At 29.9% G+C, this 15,060-nt stretch overlaps 1 protein-coding gene across 1 annotated transcript; it reads right to left on the bottom strand.

Moving 5' to 3' along the window:
* Positions 1-2,458: 2,458 nt before the first annotated feature.
* LOC143590663 (glutamine synthetase cytosolic isozyme 1-1) lies at positions 2,459-5,927 on the bottom strand. The gene is made up of 12 exons (XM_077071081.1): positions 5,851-5,927; positions 5,422-5,461; positions 5,204-5,307; positions 5,067-5,115; positions 4,234-4,340; positions 4,045-4,132; positions 3,830-3,958; positions 3,646-3,720; positions 3,338-3,391; positions 3,218-3,255; positions 2,966-3,125; positions 2,459-2,876 (listed from the first exon to the last, which is right to left on the bottom strand). The coding sequence occupies exons 1-12, from the start codon at positions 5,922-5,924 to the stop codon at positions 2,724-2,726; spliced, it is 1,071 nt and encodes a 356-aa protein (XP_076927196.1). The 5' UTR covers positions 5,925-5,927; the 3' UTR covers positions 2,459-2,723.
* Between the last annotated feature and the right edge of the window lie 9,133 nt (positions 5,928-15,060).

The following is a 15,060-nucleotide window of genomic DNA, read 5'->3' as shown; positions in this document are numbered from 1 at the left end:
TTCGTTGAAGACTACATAAAAGATCGTTCAAGAATACGCGATTCAATGAGCTTAGTTAATTAGTCGATGACCAATGTGATGAAGACGCAAGACGAATCTATTACATGAAGACCGGCCGATGAAACCATATCTTATCAATTTTGAATATAAATAATTTGTATATTATATACATTTTATTTGATGTTGTAAACGTTATCGTACTCGTATATTTCCCATTACTAACAAGAATATCGTTAGCGTTAATTTTACTTCATATTCATTTATTATTTTATAAAAGTGTCCTACAGCATACCGTCGGTAACAATGTGCATTTTCAGCAGGGATGTGTTATTCATACATGATACACCCTCTCTCTCTTTAGAGAATGTGTACATAATAGATAAAATGTGTGTTAAAAAAGTGTGTAAATAACCAAAAGGGTGTGTGAATAACCATGGCCTTTTCAGTATCTATGAAACACTACCCTTTCAATATTATATATATATATTTAGCAACTTTGCAAGGCTTCATCACTTGTACTCTTTGCAAACAAATTTGTACTTTTAGTTTTGATATTATACTTTTTTACTTTTTAACCCTACACTTTTCATAATTTACATGTTTGTTACAAAACATTTTTCATTTTTAATCCTCACACTTTTTCACTTTGAACTTTAGTCCCTGCTAATTTTTATATTTGATAATTTTCCTGTTTAACGTATCAGTCTACATTATACGAGTTAACACACTGCAATGCAGGTGTGTGGTTTAATATGTTTACGTTTATTTTCCACGCTTAACAACCCAGTCGCACCATGTGGGTCCTAAGTTGAGTTAATTACCTTTTATATTTGATTTTTTTTCCGTTTAACGCCTCGGTCTACATTGTGCGAGTTAACACACTGCAACGCGGGTGTGTGGTTCAACATTTTTACGCTTAACTACCCAGTCGCACCACGCGGATCCTAAGTTGAGTTAGTTGTTATTTTTTATGTTTTGTGTTTCGGTTTAATTTTGCGCGTTAACACGTCATAACGGTCGTGTGCGGTTTAACATTTTACGTGCACTTTTTGTTTGTTTTACCCCCCCCCCCCTTCTCAACACATGTATTCGATAAAACGTTTTAGTGTTACTTTTTTCATGGTTTTTACGCTAATTGCTAGTTTATAACTAAATACTAAAATATGAAACATAACATCATGGACCAGTAAGTGATATAAACCAAATCACTGTCCAACAGTACATAACAGTACTATTTTGAGAAACAATAGTAGTCAAATGTGTATGGCGCCAAAAAAAAAGGGGGGGGGGGAAAGTCCTCCTAATACGATTATTTTCTATGCTACATGTAAATTATGTAGCAAACCTTAACTTCAATCAAATGACCATTTGCTAATTGCTAAAGTTATAAGAACTACTTAATACACACCAAATACCTCAAAAAGCTAATAGAGAGAAACTAAATCAAAATGTGAAAGTAAATATAAAATAATTATGTTGTGATACTCATCGAAAATTGTAAAGAGAATCGACTGAGAAAATAGGGTCATGATTTTTATTTTTATTTTCTATATATAAAGAGAATCAGTCAATCAACTGAGAAAGGTTAGGTGGACTAAACCATAGTGGGCTTCATTCACTAACATATGTAGAATTAAATGGGTTCAGCCAATTAAGAGTTTTGGCCCAATACAAAATGCGGATCAATAATAGGACCGGTCCAATATGTAAACCAGCCCAATTGTTATAACCAAACCCGATACAAATGATGGCGGCCCAATATATAAGCCCGATACTATTGTTAAATAGCCCAATTACATTGAACATAAAACGAACCCGGTTCATCTATATAAATAAACCGGAATGTCAAAAATATAAACGAACACGTTGGGCGTAAAAGACATCATGATAACATTTCTAGCCTGGCTACATGGTATTATAACACGATACTATAAACTAATAAAAGATATTAACTTAACATACTAGACATGTTTGAATATATATTAATTATTATTAACAATTAAGTGAAGTAAATTAATTAAAACAATTACGTGTGTTCAAACGCTTAAGCCTTAAAGAAACAAAAGTAGATGAAAATCCTAAAAAACAAGTTCCTCCCAAGACCATTGAAAACCCCAAAGTTGTAATAATTTCATTCATCAAAATATGTTTTTAGATATGTCAAAAGGAATGCTCCTAATAAATTATCAAAGTCTTACAATCACTATCAAAATAACGGAATAATCGACACTTATATAATGGTTATTACAACAGCTTATTAACGAAAAATAATTTAGAAAAATGATTATTGCAATCCATATAAATATAGAAACAAGGTAAGGATTTCTTTGTTGCAATTCGTGAATATAGGTCAGTTTACGCTGGATCACATTATATCCTCATGTTTGTTTATATTCAGCATTTGATCCTGATTGTGTGTCGTTGCTTCCATATGCATATACCCTAACACCAAATAATAGAGTTTCATTTCAATAAAAGCATATAGAAATCAACCCTTGAATCTTGTTATTAGAATATGCATGTCAACAATACACCCATGGGAAAAATCTCAAACCCAATCCAGTAGTAGTAGTTCTTCACATAACACATGAAGTTGAAGTAGAAATAAACAACAAAACAGGTAAGATGCAACGAGTTTTCAAGAAATTAAATAAAAGGGTTGTTTCTAAATATCAATCAAGTAAATCAGTTCTCAAATCTTCCTCCAAAACAAAACAAACTCATTATTTGTTCCACAAAATGGTGGTCTCAGCAATCATGGAGGTCACCACATACGGATCCATGTTAGATGAAGGCCTTCGGTCCTCAAAATACCCTTTTCCTTCTTTCTCCGTGTCACGTCCCACACGAATAGACGCGCCACGATTCGCAACACCCTACACAAACAGTTAAAATACAATATCAAACTAACTATTGAAATCATGTAAGTTATATAACATTACTGTTTATGTGACATATGGTGTACCCATATAAAGGTGTTGATGTCAGCGGTTTCATGACGCCCCGTAAGCCGACGCTCATTCCCATCACCGTATGCTGCGATATGTTCTTTGTGCCTCAAACCCATCTTCTCAATAGCTTTCTTGATCACCTCATACCCGCCTTCTTCCCTCATGGACTTTGTGCTAAAAGATTATTATTAATTGGTTATGAACTTGATTATGATTAGCATAAACATAGAAACATGCTTTTAAGTAAATCTAGAAAACCGATTTACCTATAGTTAGTGTGCGCACCAGCACCGTTCCAGTCACCCTGTTCAAGATTGCATCTCTTTAACACGTGATACTTACATCATTTAACATGGTTTAAATAAACAAAATAGAAACAAACTGACCGGAATCGGCTTGGGGTCGAATGAAACCACCACTCCAGCAATCTCGGTTATCCTCTGAACAAAACAAAACCTCGATGTCAAGATTCTTAACCGAACTATGTATATACAACAAGGGTGTTAGTTATGTAACTATCAAATAAATAACTATAATAAGTGCCCTTAACCATCATTTAACTAACTTAACTAACAAGTAAATAAACTTAGGATTTCATTATTAATACAATAAACTTTAGGATAACAAAGGCTTGATTATTACTCCAACAAAGCACACATCAATAAAACGAAAACAAACAGTAGATTCGCAATACCTCGAGAATGTAGCGAGCCACCCAAAGTTCATCACCAGCAGAGATGCCTACAGCTGGCCCAACTTGAAATTCCCACTGTGTAACAAAGTAGAGTTCAATAATTTATAAGGTTGCAAACGGGAAATAAAGAGTCGGGTCCGTGTCAAAACATTAAAAGGAAGTTTTTTTTTTTTTTTAAACCTACTTGTCCGGGCATAACTTCGCCATTGATGCCACTAATGTTGATGCCAGCATAAAGACAAGCCTTATAATGAGCGTCAACAATATCGCGGCCGAAAGCTTTATCAGCACCAATACCACAATAATATGGCCCCTAAAATGAAATAATATTAACAAACATATAGTTAAAAGTTGATCATGTTATTTGCATTTATGAAGATTAAAGATAGATTTGATTACCTGTGGACCAGGGAAACCACCTTGAGGCCAACCAAGAGGCCAGTTGATATCTTTCTGCAACAAGGTGTATTCTTGCTCAATTCCATACCTATTGTTAATAAGGAAAACATTGAATATTGAGTTACTTAAATTACATTGTTTTAAAGTAAATTATATAAAAAAAAAAAAAAAAAAACTTTTGGAAAGTACCATGGAACCTCCTTTTCGACGTCCGGGTGGCTGAAGATCTTGGCTGCAGCATACCTTTTGTTAGTCGGGATTGGCTCACCGGCTGGAGTGTAAGCATCACACATCACCTATAATAATACACACATTTTATTAAATCTGGTACAGAGGACAGAAACCTTAAACTGTTCAAGGTGTCCAAGCCGAGCTAAATCTGCCGCGGCTTGGCAGGTTTAGGAACGAAAAGGTTCGTTTATGATTTATGGATTTGAAAAACCAAATTTTATTATCACGGTTTAGTTTTAGTTAGAGACTTGAATAATAAAAACATAAATCTTTAATCTATATAATTTTAAAACAATAATGTAACTTTTCTATCTTTTCGATGTATAGAAACTAAATAATCATAACATGTATCAGTGCGTTTAGTTATAATACGTATGTGTTACTAATTTACCTTATTTCATACTTATTTAACTTTTTCTTATTTATAGTAAAACTTCTAATAATCAGAAGCTAAAAGGTTTACTTTTTAAACCTAACATTTCACTAAACTTTTGAAGCTATAATATTAGAACTTCGTGCTTTAAAAAGGAAAAGAAAAAAACAATAATAATAACCCGCGGGCCCAGCCAACCCAACTATTCAGGCCGGTTTGGTTCGGTTTAGTTTTCCAAAAACTGTATTTACCAGCTACGTCTAGAAATCCAATCGGACCAATCCAAACCGTCCAAATTCCAACCGTTAAGAACCGTAGCTGAACCCCATTTTGACCCAACCTGTAATGACCCGATCTACCCGTTTTGCGTTGGTATAAAGTATAGGAATAATATATATAGAAATTCTTGAAAATTTACCAATATATTGTTACCCCTTCTAAAGGGATCCTTGAAAATGGCTTGTGGGCTGTTTTATTCATCAATCAAATACACAATATTAGTCCAAAAACTTTTGGTGACTATATATTTAAAGTTAAAATAAAAACTGTACGCACTAGAGAATAACTTCACTATCTTCCCCAGGTGCTTGCCCTGTGCTGGACCCATCAAAGTTCCACTTTGGTAGCTTCTTTGGATCATCCACCGGACCCGAAAGTGTCTAAAATACACACACACATAAAAAATGTATAATAATAAAACTCAAATAAATCATTGGTTATATTATATATTATAGTAAATTAGTAATAATCATGAATGAATAATAACAAATTACTCTTGCTTTGCTTCTAACATCCATGCCTGATCCACCGATCCTGTTTACACCAAACGTCACCAATTATAATTAGATGTTAAATAACTCAACAAATTAATTTTAAATTAAATTTTTAAGATTATATTTATGAGTAAGCATAGTCTTGGATTCTTTGACTACACAACTAAAAAGTATTAAAACTTTTCATTTTTTATTTTATTACAGGACCAAGAACAGAGGATGCCTGGTTTCAAGTATTATTATTATTATTTTCAACTAGGATGAGCAATTGGTGCTGTGTTCAGGTATTTTTGGGATCAATACTTTCGACATCACCGGTGGTATTCTCTGTTCAAATATCGTACTATACTAACTTTCACTGGTACCGAGCTCACCCCAAATTACTAACAATATCTACACAAGCATGGTGATGAAGTATACAGTATGTACCATATGTATTCTGCAATGATTTTAGAGGTGGAATCGGTGAGGTTAAGGTTGACAAGATCAGAAAGCAAGGCCATGACTATGAGGACCAACCGAATGTAAGTAACTTCTTGGGAGTTGGGATGATGAAACAGGAGTAGTAATAATAATAATAATAATAATAATAATAATCAGTATGGAGGAGTTGCAAATTGAAGGAAGTTGGTCGTGCGTTTTTATAACCGGAGTTTGCTTTTTTTCTGAATTTAATGCTTTTAAAACAAACAAGATATTGATCAAAATATATTCCTCTTTAATGTTTTTAATAATTATCAAAATATATAATACCTGTGGTGTGGTCTACCAATAGTAAGTTTCACTAGATATATAAGTTCGATATCCTAATTATATATAATCTAACTATCTATATAATTGTCTAACATAAAATTATACGTGTCGCTTTCAGGTTGTTCTCCCATTCTCTAGAGCCACCAGATTGCTTGATTTCTGAATGAAGGCTTCTCATGCATTTAACCCGAATTCATGGGTATGAGTCTCACCAAACCCGGATAGTATTTAAATGGGTTATAACATCCCATATATTTATGAAACTTTTTCATAATCAAACAATAATTTTTGCGGGTCATGGGTCTCACCAAACCCGGATAACTCCTAAACGGGTTATAACATCTCATTTGTGAAATAAGTACCTCTTAACCATCAAAGAATAGTTTCCACGGGTTATGGGTCTTACCAAACCCTAATAGCCCTCAAATGGGTTATTAAGATCTCATTTATTGGTTAAAACTTTCATCATTAAACCTAATTTAATCTATCTCTTTTACATGTTCTCTGTTGCTGTTCATCTCCATCGCCGGTTAATTTCCGATACTACCCACCATTGTCAACTACATCAACGTCCCCTTTTTCATTAGACAAATATTTGTGTTCATGTTTGTTCATTTGAAAAAATCAACATGCTCGTGTCCGTTTATGTTTGTTCGTTATAAATCTAAAAAACTTACACATCTCAATTGAGAAAACTCAAACGCTAAAAAATATAAGAACAAACTAATATATATATATATATATATATATATATATATATATATGTATGTATGTATTAAATTAAAACAAAACTACGTTAAAAAATAAAATATATCATCATAAAATATCAAAACGATTAAACAAAAACTTGAATAAACCCCCGTAACACGGGAGGATTAAACTAGTTATAGAATATATTGATAAGGAGATTTTACTCTCCTCACATATTTACCATTCCTTTTCGGTACAAACTTTTAAATATGTAGTACATCTTAATACATATTTTCTTTGTTGACACCATGGGTTTGATACAAGTTACCAACAAAACCAAATCTTAATCTTCAACAACAATGTCACACTTTTACCGCTCAAATTTGTATACTAAACAGTTCCTTATAAACCACATTTGTAGTTTTATTTGTAATTTTACATTCTTTGTCTAATATAAACATTTTAACACCGTCTCTACTCTTTACTCGTGATAAAGTCACATATAGTTAACCATGTGTAAACACCGGTTCTTGTAGGTATATGCCAACTCTTGCTAGTGATTTTCATTGACTTTTGTTAATGGTCATTGCAATACAAACCGCAACAGGAAACTGTCTTCGTTTCAATTTGAATGGTGGTTTCTTATCTAAAGGAGTTACACCACTACGAGTTATATAAGTGCGAAAGCCAATGTTAGTACCTGAAATAACCTTTACTTCGATAAAACACATCCCCAAGTTAATTACTTGTAATCTGGTTTCGTTGCATAAACCGTTCTTCTGATCAATATTCCTTAGTAACATTATTGGCACACCAGCTTTTAGAGCCAATCTATGATTAGGCATACCAGACATCTTTAAACCATTTAGAAAATTTGGTGCGTGTAATGCTGGATTGAAACCATGACCAACACTATCAGACTTGTCTATACTATCAGAACTAAGATATTTAACTTCTTCTCTAGGAAACAAAGACAAAATTCAGTTATTAATGTCTTGGACAACCACATTTAAAGGTGCAAGTATGACCATTTCTTGAAAAAATATGAAATATCATTAAAATTTTCCAATAATGCTGGATATACAAATTCAATCAGATCAGAAATAGGATCGGATAAATCACCAATCAAAAGATCATCTATTATATCTATAATGACGTTGTATTATTTATAAATAATGAAATGCAAATGTTGTATTTATAAATAAATGATAATTTTACATGAATTATAAGATATCATAACTTATTTAAATCAAATACAAAATCATAAAAAAGACTAACAAAGATAAATTAAAAATCAAAATATTTTATAACTTATATCATGAGTATAATAAGAAGCAAACAAAAAAATTAGTCCCCAAATCAACTAAACAATTTTACAATTTCGATTCAACAAAACTTCTAACTCAATGTTGATTCAAAAGATGAACTTTATATAAGACATTTATTACACATCAATAACCGTAATGTTATTTACTCTAAGATAGTACTCGTGTTTATTTACACATCAATTTAAATATTTGTTGCACGTCAATGTTAAAAGATGAATAATATCTAAGACATTTCTTTTTATAAGTATATTTTAAAATTATGTTACAAAACAAGTTATGACAATCTAAAACCTAAATTTAGTCTTTCATAATACTATAATTAATTGATTTTCAAAATAAATTCTTAATCAATATTCAATAACATGTTAATTTTCATTCAAGTATAGTTGATATATAGTTGATTCCTAATATATATCATTTAAAAAATAGGGAAAGCTTTTTCATCCACTTTTTTATAACTCCTTTGTGGATAATTATGTTAAATAATTATTGAACACATATAATAATAATAATAATCTAATATTGTTTTAATAGATTGTGATCTTTAGCTTTTATGCTTTTTTTAATGTGTATCCATTTAAACAGTATCTTTGTAGATGTATTTTTACCCATTTAGACAAATTGCATCCACTCAAAAGATTAAACTTTTCGTCATATTTCATACATGCTAATTTGGTGGTGATGAAAATAGAAATTTAATTTCGTTAAAACTTAAACATAGGAATAATTAAAAATTGTTTTTTTTCATTATGGGAATAATATGAATAAACTAAGAAAACATTCCATGTTCACTAATGGTTATTTTACAGGGAAAAAGTTTATAGATTAAGGAGAAAACATGTTTTATTTTCAGCAACCACTATTTGTTTGACAATTATGTTAAAATCATTTTATGCATTATTTTAGGTGTTTAAAAATATAATATATAATGTAAATTAAATGTTATCAACTTAAGAATTGATTTGAAGTCAAAACTTATATTAGGTCAAAAAGTATTATCATTTTGTACAACAAATATAGTGATTAAAATAAGAATTAAAACATAAATTAGTAGATGATATATATGAATATGGTTGATACTATTAAAGAAACTTTATAATTAATTTTATTTAAACGAATATAAGTTGAAAGTTACAAATAATTTTTATTTCTAGTTAAGAATAAGGTATTGATATATTTTGATACCATAATTAAAAGTGTAACATTTAATAAAAATAATTAATTAATACGAATCAATTTTTTAAGTAATTGTATTTAATATAACAATAATTTTGATAATATGATTATTATTGATATAAAACGAAGATTGATTTTTGACTCTAACAATAATGGTTTTGTATTTTATAAAATATTGTAACAATAGAAAGTGAGTTAATTTGATAATAATGATGAAATAATAAAATGCTTAAGGTACAGAAATTCAGGAAGTCAATTGATGCTATTTTTAGGCATATGCATCTTGACATTTAGACATAATTATAAAATTGTCAAATAAAAAATTATAAACTTTTCTAAGATTGTAAAGTATCAAAATCTTGTAAATGTCAATGAGATTTGGTTAAATAATGTTTGTTGAGTTTGAGATACGACTACAAATAGATTATTGCTAGAATTTGACATATTATAATTGTAGTGTTTGTTAATAAGATTTGAAATGTAAAAAATATACATGCTTTGTATATGAACAAAAACATATAATTATATAAAAACTATTATCAATAAATATATAAATTGTTATAAAATAATTTTTATTTTAGCTTTTATATAAGAAACATTCAATAAGTTTTTTGTTAGATCTATTATATTCAATTCTAGAGTTTACTTTTATGAATAAAAAAATTATTAGTAAACTTCAAAAAAATATTTAGTACAGTTGTATTGTAATAAATAATTTCGACATAATTACATTTAATATCAAATTCGTTAATTAGTCAATTTTTGACATTAATATGTAAAAAAAATGATTTTTATTTTATTTTTGTAATATTAAAATGGGGTTTTATTTTATACATTAATTTGACATTCAATTTGTAAAAGTTTGTATTTAATTTTTAAAATTCCATATTTAATATGTTATAGAAAATATGTGAATTTTACTAAAGGTATGAATCTTGAAATTTAGACATAATTAAAAAATGGTCAAATATAAAAAATAGAAATATGGGTTTAAATGTGTTATGAATATTAACCATAAATTAAAGGTATTATATAAAAACCGAATTAAATAAATGTACATTTTATTATATATTTTATTTTTGGTGTTTAGGGATTAATATATTAATAGATTTAGTTGAAATTGACATTAAAATCATAATAACTTGAAATATTTAGAAACTTTATTAAAAATATTTTTTTTATTTAAGGCATTAATATTAAAAATTTATGAAAAGGTCAAATTCATTAAATTTCGGTTTTTGAATAACTGTTGAAAGTCAAACTATGTAACACATTTTTGTAAACTTCATATAAATAGTGATAATCTGAATTTGAATGGTGAAAATCGGTTTCTAAAATATCATACTAAATGTGTATTATTTTAAAATGTTAAACACGATAATATTGAAAAGTATAATAATGTTTTAAATTGCGTTGAGATTAGTGATTTAATTGGACTTTGACCAACAACAATATAAGATTGATTATCTTACTATAACTAATTTAATGTATTATAGAATGATCAACTAAATTTCATTTCCGGATTATATAATAATCAATTAAATTACATGAATTGTGAAAAAATAATAAATACATGAATAATAACAAAAATATGCATTAACATTAAACAAAAAATAAGACATCTTATCAACAAATCCTCAATCAATTATATCAAGTTGGGGACAATAACCTAAAATGATTAAATTAAATATTAAAATAATATCACATAATAAATAAATTACCAATTATGGAAGATTTGAATTATGTGAACAAATGTAAAATTGATGTTATAATTTATAACCGGAAAATTTGAATCGCGTTACCGGAAAAACGAAATAATGAAAATATCCATTGATATACAACCTAAAGGGATTATAACAAAATCATATAATAATTAAAATAAATATAAAACCTTACCGGAAAATGATTTAACCTTACCAGAAAAACATATAAATGTGTATTTGTACAAAATCGGTGAAAACCTAATCAATAAATATAAAAACATTCACCATCCAATAATTATTACAAAATTGTGTGAATAATATACTAAAATTAATGAATGTGTAATTTGAAATAAAAATAAAAGTCCGGATTATGGTAAGATATTTATTTTTATGTAACAATATCAATTCGTCTTGCAAAATTATCTCTATCGACCAATCTTCTTCGGGTTGATTATTGTCCTTGAGACGCCATAGGTTTAAAATACGAACCTTGAGGACACAATCATTGTTAAGCACATCCAACTGGTTCAACATTGTAATGTTTGTTGGCTCCATCATCCTGGTTGTGAAAAAATAAAAATAAACAAACTATTAATTTTTAAATAATTATAGTTTGAACCAAACAAGTAAAAAAATGAATTATATATGCACGACCAAAAAAATATACCTTATAAAGAAACAAATACGATTTTGCTAAATCCGGTGTGATGGTGTGAGAATTATTGTGTGAAGGTTAGAGTATATATACATAAGTAGTAGATGTTTGAATTTTTTGATAGTTGAATAAAAATGAAAGGTATAAATGTAATTTATTTACATAATAAAATTAGGGATTTTAAAATAGCTTGAAACATGGAAGAAAATTAGAAAATATAATAATTGAGGATTTTTAATGTTTTGTTTTTTAACACATTTAATTAGAATTTAATTTGATTTGTATGTGATTTAAATATGGGTACTATAATGTTTTTAACATGATTATAATTACAATATAATTAAAATTGATATGTTTAAATCTACATAATATTTCAAGCTAGAGCATAAAGTTAGTAATGTACAAGAATAAGTTAGTAATTTATATATTACCATTAATATAATTAATCATATCAATTCAATAATTTTGTAACTGATATGAATTGTGATAATTGTTATGAATTATCAATTCCCATACATCTAAAATTAGAACCAATTATGATATATTTAAATACTTAATCACTGGTTAGGTTGTTTTTTAATTAGTCAATCAGCCAATTCCCATAAATCTAAAATTAGACCCAATTATGATAGAATTAAATCCGTAATCACTGGTTATGTTGCTTTATATTAAATCTGATGGATCAAATATCAATTAATCAATTAAAAAAATAATAAAAAAATAAACTGACATTTAATCGAACACCTGGTGGGCGGCCTAAATTCGTGTATGAAATCAAAAAATTAAAATATACATTCATGTGAATCAACATACAAAAAATAATATTGATGCTTTAAGTGACCGGTAGTAAGGTTGATCGTTGGTGAACACAGTCATGTGTAGGGCGACATGATGTAGATTAAACGTACAGATGGTGACAGCTTCATCGATGGTGGACAGTTGATTTGCCGGATCGATGAAATCAAGGGAGAGATTCGTGGAAGAGGATGAAGGCGTGAAATAATCAACATACAAAAAATAATACCTGATGCTATAATTGACCGGTAGTAAGGTTGATTATTGGTTAACACAGTCATGGTAGGGCGACATGATGTAGATTAAACGTACGTATGGTGAACAACTTCATCAATGGTGGATAGTCGATTTGCCGGATCGATGAAATCAAGGGAGAGATCTATGGAAGAGGATGGAGGCGTGAAATATGGGATAATTAATTTGGGTTATTAGGGTAAAATAGTTACGTTATAATGAATGCAGAATAATATATTTATTTAATAGCAATGAGTTGTCTAGTATTTTAATTTATTTTAAAGTTATTTTATTCACATGAAAAATAGAGAAGTGATAGATAAAAATGGAAAGTTTAAGAATAGACCAATAGGAAGAGGCCATGTTGACTTAACCTCTATTGTTTTAATAGTATAGGTAGATTTTATAAATTGTATAAAATATAGGAATATTAAAACTATATGGACCACATTATCTAAAAGAGAGCCCATCTGGAACGATCTACGACGTCTTTATGAGGCACATGCACACGTGCATGGTTTACCCGGCATGATCGGGAGTGTAGATTGTATGCATCGAGAATATGTTAATTGTTCAATTGCATCGCGAGGTCAATACACACGATGTGACCAAAAGGGACCAACGATCGGCCTTCAAGCGATTGCTTCATACGTGTCACACCCTCATCTTAGGCCTAGGAGTATGATCAATAGTTGGTACCATATTTGTAAATAAATCAGAGTAGCGGGTTAACGCGGAAGACTTTATAAAAACATAAGGATCTTTCTTATAAATATTTACATTACAAAAAGACGAGATGAAAGTCTCGTTTAGTATTTACTTGTTTATAAGTTATACAAAAATATCATATTTTAATATTCAAACAAAATTATCCGAGCCATCGGATTCTTGAGCTTCTTCGTCTCTCAATCTCTAATCTTTGTTACCTGCAAAATGTTATTAAAATACGTCAGCAACAAATGCTGGTGAATATGCTGACGCTAAAAATATTTTCTTTACTTAACTACCCCTCGAGACCACGTAAGCCTCGGCTCATCTTGGCTTAGGAATAATCAAGTTAAACAATCATTAAACTCGAGTCTCTACACTAGGTCACCTCAGCAAAACACTGCAGCGTTTCGACGTACTTAGGTACCATAAATATACACAAGTTCATTCTCACTCGAACATACTTTGGTTCGACCCATCGTGGCTGGAGGTCGTGACCAGGCGTGGTGCGATGTGCCCACCGCATACCACATATGTAAGGATCCAGACAAACGTATACCACAGCCTGAGGGCTAGGCTCATACTCTTATTTATAATGTTTTTAAAGACACTTAGTCTGATATAAATTTTTACACATAACACGTTTGTTTGTTTGAAAACAAGTTTGTAAAAGTGGGGCGTATTCACCTTTTCAATGGGATCGGCTTCCAACACCGTCCGTGAGTCTTTCTCTTGCTATCTCGCACATATAGTACGAGTATAACTTTTGTTAGTCGGATACACGATCCGAATTAAGACCTTTATTCTTCTTTTATAAACTTTACCTCGACGAATCTTTAGTTCGTAAATCTCTTTTACTTTAAAACCTTTAGTTTTAATAGTAATTTATAAACCTTTAGTTTACTTATAAAATCCTACGTTTTTTCTTATTTAAGAAACGTATTTCTTTCTTTATTATTTAAGTATACTCATTATACCTAAATAATATATATTATAACAAAGAATAATCATATACATATATATATACTCACATATATATTTCATTTTTCTTTTTCTTTATTTTCTTTGTTATGTATTTCTTTGTTTATCGAGAATAACTTCGACTTGGGGTATTAAGCCTTTATAATTTTTTATTATTATTTTATTCGAGCATTATTCCTACCTTTTGTCGGCTCAATAAACCCTATTCACTCGGGCATCACTTTGACTCTATTTCTTTATCAACACACGCTTTGATCAACCCTTTACTTTGGTACGCAAAACGAGGCACACCAATATTCTTCCACGTCAGCACGCTTTACGAGATAACTTGTCGGGACGTCACTCCAATAACATCTTCTTGCTTATAACATCGTCGGGAGGTGGCACAATTATCGAGGTATGGCACGGAAAACGATGAATCGAGGCACAGATTTTGAGGTGGATCGAGGGTACGGACTTCGAGATTTAGAGAGAAGCTAGAGAGAGAGTTATGTATGTGTTTTGAGGTGTGAGTGGATCAAACCCGTGGCCCTCTATTTATAAGCTGATTTTGGACCCCATCGCAGTACGCGATGGGTTCCTTGGCAGGCCCGTCGCGTAGCGCGACGTAGGCCTG

Source organism: Bidens hawaiensis, unplaced genomic scaffold (assembly GCF_021521415.1).
Source record: "Bidens hawaiensis isolate Kalapana, Puna unplaced genomic scaffold, B.hawaiensis_p1.1 tig00038715_1, whole genome shotgun sequence".
NCBI classification, from domain to species: domain Eukaryota; kingdom Viridiplantae; phylum Streptophyta; class Magnoliopsida; order Asterales; family Asteraceae; genus Bidens; species Bidens hawaiensis.
This window is presented reverse-complemented; position numbering and strand designations above follow the sequence as displayed.

Excerpts from the sequence above, each read along its gene's own strand:
- LOC143590663 (XM_077071081.1), bottom strand. The coding sequence starts at position 5,924 with ATGGCCTTGCTTTCTGATCTTGTCAACCTTAACCTCACCGATTCCACC. Across the intron at positions 5,308-5,421 it reads ATGTTAGAAGCAAAGCAAGA|ACACTTTCGGGTCCGGTGGA; the intron begins GTAATTTGTTAT and ends TGTGTATTTTAG. Across the intron at positions 4,133-4,233 it reads GTCGAAAAGGAGGTTCCATG|GTATGGAATTGAGCAAGAAT; the intron begins GTACTTTCCAAA and ends TATTAACAATAG.